Here is a 10,018-nt window from a genome sequence, read left to right as displayed (position 1 = left end):
GAAGCGCCCTGGGTGATCCCAGCCCTGCTGCAGAGTATGGTGTCCGTGCTGGTCGGGAGGGTGGGTGATATCTCAAAGCAGTGCTTGCTGGCCCTTTTCTCTCCCCTAAGTGCTGGGCTGGAGGCTCCCCAGTGGCCCTGGGGGGCAGGGAGTGAAGGAGGTCAGGCCCGGGGTGAGTAGCAGGGGTTCCGTGGCATCTCTGTGAAGGATTTCAGTTCGTAGGGGATCCCCGAATCCACCTCGATCGACTTGCGGGAGAAAAGCAGCCGAATGTCGTCGTGAAGGTAGATCTTCCCTGACTTGGAGCTGTGAAACCTGCGTGGAGACAAGCAGGACAGAGGGACCTCAGGCTCCCCAGGTAAGGGCAGGGCATCCTCAGTGAGGGCACAACCCCCATGACTACTTTGGCCCCTGGCCAATGTGGCCACCCTCTGATTGCCTTCAGAGGGACAGAGGCAGCTGCCCTTGGGCAGGGTAGCAGCTCAAATCTCCTCAAAGGAGCAGCTGCTCCTCCCCAGTCTCTCCTCCTGTCTGGCAGGCTTGGGACAAGACAAGAGAGGAGCGCAGGGATGACCTTGGGGCAGGTGCCCATTGCCCCAGCATGCTTTACCTTAGATGCATCAGGTAGCAGAGGACCCTGCGGGGTGGGCTGGTGCCCAGTGGGTCACTGGGGGCCACTGTGGGCCCCTCTTCCTCCCCCACGGGCACCAGGAAGATGCGATGGCGTAGGAAGGTCATGTGGTTGGCCGGCATGTCCTGGAAGTCGTATGTCACCAAGAACATCTTCACCACAGTCTTGTTGGGGTTAAATAAGGTCTGGGGGCAGAGGGGTAGGGGGTGAGACTGAGAAGGATGCAGGGCAGAGATGGGGCATCTGGGAGCAGAAACTGCTGGACCAAGAATCCAGAAAGCCCCACACAAATCCTAGAGGGCTTAGCCTGAGTGCCATAGCTCTTTCCACTCACCTTCACACCTGTGCTCCACTTCTATCGCATTCCATTCCCACTGCACATACACACTTTTCTGCCAAAACCCTCACACACCCTTCCTTCTCTGATTCTCCCATCACCTTGTCTCCTTGACAGCACCCTAGGTACCCTCTGCTCCCCTTTGCTATGCTGTCCTCATGACCATGTAACCTCTCTGCAGGAGACACCCCTTCCAGCTGCTGCCCTGCCTACAACAGCATGGAGCATTTCCCCCCTACCCCCAGCAGGGCAACCAGAGCCCAACCAGCCCCATTCCCACAGTGCTAGTGCAGGCCAGGGAATGACTCACCACTTGGATGGTTCCAGCTTTGGGGACACTGTAACCCTTCTTTCCCAAGGCCTCCAAGTCAATCACTCCCTGGGGCAAAATAAACAGCATGTGAGAGAGGGGAAAGCCAAGGGAAAGCTGGGAACCAGCATGGGCCTGAGACTCCCTTGCTGGGAACACTTGGTACAAGTCAACAAGAAGACCCCCAGCTCAGCCCCTTTCCAAACCAGGAGAAGAAACAGATAGGTGGTGACAAAAGAGGTGATGACAATGGCAACCATGAAGCAGCAGAGCCTGTGTATGTTCCCTCTTCTTTCCCTTTTCTGGGTTAAAGACTGCTCCTGGCACAGGCAGCCATCTCCTTTAACAGGTGGTTACTGGAGCCACCCTCTACAGCCAGGGGTTGCCCCAGGGTGTCAGGGTACAGTCCCCCCAGCTCCCCACATCCATGTACCAGGAAAGGCGAGGGCACGCTGTGTTCAGAGATGTCGAAGTAGGTGACGTCGACAGGCAGGGTGACATGCTGGGGACAGTAGGAGCCACTGGCACCAATCTCTGCCGTGAAACCCTCGATCCTCCCCGATGGTGCAAAGCGCCCCTTCAGGATGGACTCCTGAGAGGGAGGGAAGCATTAGGGAATCTCAAACACCAGCCCTACCCCCTGCCTCAATGCTCCAGGTGAAGTCATCCCCATCTTCACTGCACCCAGCTGACTGCTTGCCCTTGTGTGCCCAGAGACCTCATTCTGAGACAGACGCACCCTGAACTGCTGGAATAACACCAACCATCTAACAAGGAGAAGCAGTAAGAGTGCCTTGGCTCAGCCCCCACAGCACCTATCTCAGCAGGTTCCACCCAAGGATCTGCTGGCTGAGCCATGCTGCTGGTGGGGCTGTGTGGTGGTGACTGCAGGCCAGGCCTTTTGGGGACAATCAGCCCAGTCTTACACCACAGCTCCCATCAGGTGCAGCCTCTCACTCATTGCTAGCCCTGCATGCAGTCCCCAGGACCCACCTTCCCCCAGCAGAAAGGCACCCTTACCTCAAAGTTGCCCAGCAGAGCATGGCTGACAGTGGTGGTGGCCCAGGGCACTGTGGGGGACCTGGTACCCCTCCGGAGGCTGGTCCGGAGATGTCGCCTTGGAGTGAGGAGAGAAGACTGGTGTTGGATCGAAGAGCACACAGCCCTGGGTTGTTCATGTCTCTGGGAATGTGGATCCCTCTCCAGGTCCCCCATACCTTTGCTATAGGTTGAACCCACTTTCCTACATCCCAGGGGAAGAATAAACACCACCCCCGCCCCATCTGCAGTCCTATGGAGGGGAGATATATGGGCCAGGGCAGGGCAGAGGACTCAACCCAAGGTGAACCTCCCATGGGGCTGCAGGGCACCGAGGTGGGCAGGTCCACACTGAGCCCCCAGGTCCATCTCACGGGGCTGCCAGCACACTCACGATTTGAGACGCAGCCCACTCTTCAGCCTCCTCCCGACCGCAGTGCAATCTGAAGAGCTCTGAGAGGACACGAAATAGAGAACCATGTTAGGGCAGCAACCCCTGGGAGGTGCCATCGTCCCTGCCCCATATTCCCATGAGAGTCCCAGAAGATGGAACAGGCTCCTGTCCTTGAGCAGCCATCAGCAGCCTCTGGATGAGTGGCCAACAGGGCAGCAAAAGAAGAGCTCTGTCCCGCTGTCTGTCCGCAGACAACACAGTCCAGGAGCAGGAATGTGAAGGAGTGAGAGCAGTGTCTGAAAACAAACTGCACCCTTCTTCTTTCCCCCCTTCACTCTCTGTAACACTCTTAAAGGTACAAAACTTATTATTATTCAACATAAACAGAATGAGACGATTGGGGATAAAAGCATCATATAGTCAACCCAGGACAGGTGTCTGGTGGGAACATGGGGCTGCCCAAAACCTGAAGTGGCTCAGCTGGGAAAGAGACTGTTGACACCCAAGAGTCACTGTTTCCTCTTTAGAAAGCAGGTCTCAGGAGCAGCCCCAGTGACAAGACACCTGTAGACAGAGCCATGCAACGATACCCCCTTGCACCTCCCAGGGACTGGTGACACCTACAAGGACACTTGCGGACCAGCCTCTGAAAAGTTCTGTCCCCTGGTGATTCATGCAAAGTCCTCAGCAGTGCCACCAGGCAGTGCCACCCCTACTCACAGCTAGGATCCTACAGCTATGGGGTGGGGGAGTTAAAGCCACAGTCACACTGCAGCCTCCTTTTAAAGATGTCCCTTTTTCAGGGGCTTTCCCTTCTGGAAGCCACACAAAGGGTAGCACAACACAAAGGGATGATGAAGCTGGCTGGCATGACCAGGCGGGAAAACCCAGGGAAGCTGCTGGAGGGCTTCACTCTGCAAGGACAGTGCTGGGGGCAGCTGGGACAGTCATGAAAAAGGCACACAGCAATGGAGCTGTGTGCCATGGATGGTGTGACCCAGCTCCAAGCAGCAAGAAGCCAGGGTAGCTCTGACATCAGTTCTTGTGTGTCCCCACACCAAGGGATGCCCTAGAGAAGAAGAAGGTGCCAGGTTTGGCCTGAGCCTCCTGCAGCCTCAGCTGGCAGGACAGGGTGAGGGCAGGGGGCTGATAAGAAGGGCAGGGTAACAAAGGGAGAATTTGAGGCAGCTCCTGAGCTGCTAGGGAGGGTTGCAAACCTCACACGTCTGCCCCATTGCTGAGAGCTTCTGGCACCTTGAGGACATGCCACAGGGACCCCAAAAGGGCAGAAAAGCCAGTGGCATCTCTGCACACAGCACTGGGCTCCTTGGTCAAAGCATGTCCAGTCACACTGCCTGCCACTGGTCACTTGCTCTAATGGGCATCATGGCCAGGAGTTCAAGCCATCCCACACATCTGCCTTCCTCGTCACCAGGCAGGCAGAGGCCAGCCCTCTTTCCAATCCTGCGGGTATATCATGGCATAACATGAAGCCATCAGACACCAAAAGTGGCTTCATGACATGTGCAGCTCTCACTGCCATGGGGAGGTTGTCTCCTGCCCAATCAAGGCTCTCCAGGAGAAAAAGCCAGTTGCATGCAGACGATCTAGTGACTGCAAGATGTCAAGAGCTGGTTAAAGCAGACCATGTGTGTCAGGGCTGACTGTCAGCTGCGGCCTTGCTCACACCAGTACCGCAGCTCAGGGATAGCACAGGGCATGGTGCCACAGTGGACCACACTGCCCACAAGCACAGTAATGAGTTCTGGGCATCCCCAGGCCATTCCCTGCTTTCCCCTAGGAGCAATGCTTACCTTGGCTGCAGGAAGCAAGTGATTCCAGAACGGAGCTCCCTTGGCATCAGTGCTGCGGCAGGCTGTGGGCACAGGATGGCATGGCAGGACCCTCTTCTTCCTTGCTGGTGGGGACAGGCTCTCATCCTCAGAGCAGGAGTCGGCCATAACCTCGCCAGCGGGCAGCAACTTCCTTTTGGCTGGGCAGGTGCTGCTGAGCTGGCTGCTCCCACAGGGTGTCATTTCCTGGGAGCTCAGGTTGCTGGGCTCGGGGCTGAGCGCTGTCTGTGGAACTGGGGACTCCCTGCACCCATTGGCCACTGCTGGCCCTTCTGCTTCTCCACAAGCCCTGCTGGTGTGAGCTAGGCTGCTCCCTGGCTTCTCTCTCTTCCCACCAGGGTCCAACTGGGTTGTTTGTGCAATACTGTGCAAATCAAGGTGAAGCACATTGTGGCCACTTGACAGCTCCCCATTCTCTCCATAGTCTATGGGCTGATCCCCTGATGAGACAGGGCAACTGTCTCTCATGTGCAAAGTACTGCAAGCAATGTGCTGGGACCAGGAGGAGGAGGAGGAGGAGGAGGAGGAGGAGGAGGAGGAGGAAGAGGAGGAGGAGGAGAAGGAGACATCCTGTGACTTGTCCTCTCTGCTGGCCTTGGGGCTGTGGCTAGGGCTGCCCTCACAGCGGTGCTCCACCACCCGCAGCCCACTGTGGGAGAAGTGTTGGGCAGAGCCGCAAAGGGAGAGCTCCTCCACCAGCAGACCATCTTCAAAAGTATCATCATCATCCAGGGAAGGCTGCCCAGGGCCTCCATCCACCCCCCTGTCACCCCAGTGAGTTCGTTTGGGATCTCGTCCCCCCTCCAGAGTTCGCTGCTCGGGGTATCCCCTCTTGACCACTGGCCGGGTGCCTGCCCGCTGCTCCGTGCTCTCAGAGGAGCTGGAGAGATGGGAGAAGATGGACACCTGGTAAACCTTCTGGCGCTTGATCTCTGTCTCATTGTAGCCCATGAGGATGCTGCGGTGCGTGCAGCACTGCGAGGAAGGCTCCAAGGGTGTCTCCCCCCTGGGCTGGGACAGGCTGGGCTCCGTGCTGCGCTCCGGGGGCAGAGGCGTCTCTGTGTGGATGTGCCGCATGGAGCCTCACTTGCTGGGACTCCGAGCGGAGCCCATGCAGCAGCAGGAAGGGGACTGTAAAGTGCCACAGGTCAGGGTGCCAAGGGCAGAGAGTGGAAGGTGGGCCTCCTCTCACTCAGGATTTCTGTGTGAGCCCTCTACTATGAGGTGCTCTGCAGCACAGCATCTGGAAAAAAAGAGAGCAGAGGGATGAGGATCAGCCCTGGATCTCCATCCTCATCCAGACTTCCAGCTGCAAGGGACCCACTGGGACATGGCTCCTCACACAGCCCACTTGAATCTCCCTCTCCAGGGACAGGAAGAGGAACTTAGCTGATGTGCCTTTCTGGGAAACCCTCAGGCATCACTCAGCTCAGGTTCAGCACACACTTCCTGGCTTGGGCAACAAGAGAAGTCTCCAGACAGGCAGGAGACAACTGTGGACAAGTCTGGACAGGTGGGGAGGAAGAGGCCTGCCCTCTGCCAGGCACACGCTTGTGCTGTTGTGGAGCACAGAAGTCAGGCAGGTCAGACCAGTCCCAGGGGCTCAGGCCTGTAATCACCCCTTTGGGCAACAGCAGCAACATCTCCCAGTGCTGGCCAAGACGTCCTGCCCTGGCCACGTGCACTGAATGAGGCAGGGCTGGTGCCAGCCCCACAGCAGGGACAGGAACCTGTACAACATCCCTGTTACCTCTGCCAACTTGGACCAGCTTGGAGCTCAATCAGCAGCTGGGAGATAGCAGGGTCACCATCCACCCACTCCTGCCAGCTCCAAGGGCCTGCCATTCTCTGTGCAGCATGGTGACTCACTTCTGATTTTCAGTCCAGTTTGAGAGCTGTGAGAATCCTGTCTATATGTTGGTTGGTTTCAGGCATGAAAAATACTGAAATGGCTGCAAGAGCTGAGGAGATGCAGGAAAAGTCACCAGCAGACTGAGGACAAACTGCCTGTGCCTGGCAGGTCTGTCTTTTGCCTGTCTTTGCAGCTGTGCCTGATCTTGTGGAGTAAGGGCTTAGGGCCAAGTGAGCTATAGGGAAATTTGTTCTCCAAGTGCATCAAGGCTATGTGGAGAATGAGCCTGCATATGCTATTTTGACCCTGCTGGGATATGGATGTGAAAATGGCAGGCCAAGGTGCTTGAGACGAGGGACTCTCTGTAAAAGGAGTGATAAAAGGTATAACCATGCACCAGGATATGCTGGGGACTGACTGGCTGGAAAGCAGCACAATAAAAAAGGCCTTGGGGGTCCTGGTGGGTGCCATGTTGACCATGAGCCAGCAATGTACCATTGCAGCAAAGAAAAACAATAGTGCACCAGGCACAGGATTAACAGCAGGTTGAGCAAACTGATCCTCCCTCTTTGCTCAGTGCTGGTGAGGCCACATCTGAGAGAGTGCAAAACAGGGACACTAAAAAATTAAGGGAATAGAGCATCTGTCCCTATGAGACCTGGGACTGCTCAGGCTGGAGAACAGAAGGCTCAGTGAGATTTCATCTAGATATCTAGATAAGAGGTTCCCTCTGAATATCAGAAAACACGGTTTTGTTTAACCATGACCAAGCATAACCAGTTACCTAGAGACGTTGTGGAATCTTCATCCTTGGAGATAGCCACAAGCGATCAGGACAAAGTCCTGGGCAATGGCTCTAGGTGGGGCTGGTCCAGATAACCTGCACATGTTTCGGCCAACCTCAACCCCTCTGTGTAGCCCCAGCAGTGCAGCCCATCCTGGCTGCCCCCACAGTTCTCACCCCTGCTTGTCTCTGGATCAGCCTCCCTGCCCCGCAGCAGGCGGTCCTTGGCACAGCTGGCTGCAGACGCCTGCCAGTCAGGCTGCCCCCAGAAGCGGCGTGGCTGCCGTGGAATGGCTCCCACCATCACGGTGTGCCTCCGAACCTCTGCAACGTCCTCTCCAGCTCTTCAGGGTCCACAGTGGCTCTGAGGGGAAGGAAAGGGGAGATGCAGGGCTGGGGTGATTCAGACGCTTCCTGGGAGAAGGGCAGGAGGGTGCTTCCTGTCTGCAGGGTCACGCAGGCAGGGAAGGCAGCATCTGGGCTCAGCCTTTCCCAGCCTCCCAAATCAAAGGCCACATACATCTCAGTCACCTCCAGGCAGTGCTAACACATTGATTTCCATTTAAACCACAAATATTTTAAGCTAAGCTGTGAACTCTCATACCTGGCTTGATTTTACATCCCTTTTGCATGCCTTCCTGTATGAAACCCTGTGCATAGGAACAGATTCCTCTTTCTTTCTGGCAACCATTTCATGCCTTGCTTTCCAAGACACTGCAGCAACCTCTGGGCCTCCAGCTAGCTCCTGGTCTCATGTTCACCTCCTCCCCCTTCCACCCACAGCACAGGACACTTTCTGGCCCTACAGATAAGGAGAAGAGCTTGGAATTGTTTTCTTCCAATATGAGATGCCTGTCAGGGAAGGCAGAAATGAGGTGCCTGACAGCCCTAAGCCATAATGGCCCCCCACCAGTTTTCCCCAGCACAAAGACAGCAATCCTTTCATGTGCACAGCACTCACCTGTTCAGATGTGCCCTTGATGCACAACAGAGATTTGCAGATGCAACACAGCTCCCCTGTGGTCATAATCCACGGGCACTGCAGCTTTGATGCCTGGAAGAGGGTGTGGAGAACAGTCAGCTGAAGCAGCAGCTCATGGTGCAACACCTTCAGAGTGTGCAGGAGCCCTTGAGCACCTCCACCCTCAGCACCTCTGTGGCAGACAGCTCATGGACTTCACCAGCCCAGGCACCTCCAGGTAAAGGAGGAAATCATCCCTATCCATAGGGACCATGCCCTCCCCACCTCCCTCCTATGCATCCCTCAAATGGGGACTCACTACGGCACCCATCCAGTGGGAAGTCACTGTCTGGGCAGTGAGTACTGCTCTGAAGGCTGGAAACAGCAGGACCAGGGGCCAGGCAGATGAACAAAAACCCCAAATGGATGCTCAGAGGCAGCAACACTCAAGTGCAATCCCCTTCTGGCATCCTGGTCTGGCAAAATCTGCATCCCTGCAACTTGCACGTGGGAAGCCAGCATCAGCTGTGCTCACTCCCTGACCTTACCTGCCTCAGAAAACAGGCTGTTCTTTCACTACATTTCCAATAAGATTTGTAATTACACGCTGTCATGACCAGTCTCTGAGAGCTGGACAGCTCAAAAGCCACCACCACTGCTGGGGAAGGGCACTGCCAGCAACCAGCCAGAACAGGACCTGTTGAGATACAGCTGCACCTAAGGAGCACTTGCAGCATAACAAACCACGGGTCTAAAACCTCAACAAAAGCTTTTTGCAAAGACCAGCTCCTCCTGGCACCCCATGAGGTCTGCACCAAAGCAGGTAGGAAAGCAAGTGAATGCCCTCAGTTGTGGGCAGATGCTGAAGTGGTAACATGCTGGGCTCTGCCTGCCTGGAAGGTTGCTGTGTCCCTCCTCCCTCCCTGAGGGAGCATTGTGCCATGACTTGTGTGGCACTATCAACCAATGGGAAGCAAAATCAGCAACCAACAGCAAGAATCAGCTTGGTGCAGCGGAAGAAAGAGTGTGTCCATGCCAGAACAAACACACAATTTCACCTGTGTCCTTTCATTCTCTTCCCCATGTCCCACTGAAGTCACAGCCATTTTCTCCCTGGCAACCGCTGCCTTTCAGGAGAATGGATGTATAAGGACAGACTGACCTGCTAGCACCACAAATCCCTCCCAGCTGAGCTCTCAACACCAGTCATCAGGTGCTGCCAGCACCAGCCACTAAAACAAGGAGCTGCACCACCTTTTGCCAAGCCCAGGTACTGTTGTTTGAAGCATCGTGCTAGAGAATGTCAGCCCCACGCCAGGAACAGGAAAGTATCACCCAAAGTGTCTCCAAGTACATCCTAAGATCTCCTTGAACATCCTCTGCGAGGAATGCCCAACAGCTTGGATGGGGCATAGCTCTGCCCATCAGCTGGGGCATAGCTCTGCTTCTCACCCTCCTTGAGGTGCAAGGGGCTGTATCCCAGGGAAGATCTCCCAGGGCAGTCCCTCCCTGCTGAGAGCCCATCCAGCTCACAGTAGAGTTCAGCCTCTGACAGCACCAGGGGAGCCCACCAGCTCCCCAGAGAACAGAACCTGGGACCATGGCCTCCTGCACTCCAAGCAGGCACACGGAGAAAGCACCTGGTCACCTCTGCCTTCTCCTGTCCTTGAGCCAGGCATTGCCGGAGCCCTGATTCTGGCCACATGGATGGGACAGAGCCAGGCCCAGGGTTTCACCAGCTCAGCTGAACAGCACAGGTACCATCTCTGTGGACATGGCACATGGGGCTCCATGTGCCCATACCAAGGGTTTGGCCCCTCCTAAGCCCACATGATGCTGATTTTTTTTTTTGACAGTG

The 10,018-nt window shown here is 55.9% G+C and overlaps 1 protein-coding gene across 1 annotated transcript; it reads right to left on the bottom strand.

Annotated features, from left to right (window-relative positions):
• Positions 1 to 44: 44 nt before the first annotated feature.
• Positions 45 to 7,545, bottom strand: ATOSB (atos homolog B). The gene is made up of 8 exons (XM_058824169.1): positions 7,377 to 7,545; positions 4,525 to 5,806; positions 2,711 to 2,769; positions 2,299 to 2,395; positions 1,712 to 1,870; positions 1,279 to 1,347; positions 611 to 816; positions 45 to 315 (listed from the first exon to the last, which is right to left on the bottom strand). The coding sequence occupies exons 2-8, from the start codon at positions 5,638 to 5,640 to the stop codon at positions 162 to 164; spliced, it is 1,860 nt and encodes a 619-aa protein (XP_058680152.1). The 5' UTR covers positions 5,641 to 5,806; positions 7,377 to 7,545; the 3' UTR covers positions 45 to 161.
• Between the last annotated feature and the right edge of the window lie 2,473 nt (positions 7,546 to 10,018).

This window comes from Ammospiza caudacuta, chromosome Z, assembly GCF_027887145.1.
Source record: "Ammospiza caudacuta isolate bAmmCau1 chromosome Z, bAmmCau1.pri, whole genome shotgun sequence".
Lineage (NCBI taxonomy): Eukaryota > Metazoa > Chordata > Aves > Passeriformes > Passerellidae > Ammospiza > Ammospiza caudacuta.
This window is presented reverse-complemented; position numbering and strand designations above follow the sequence as displayed.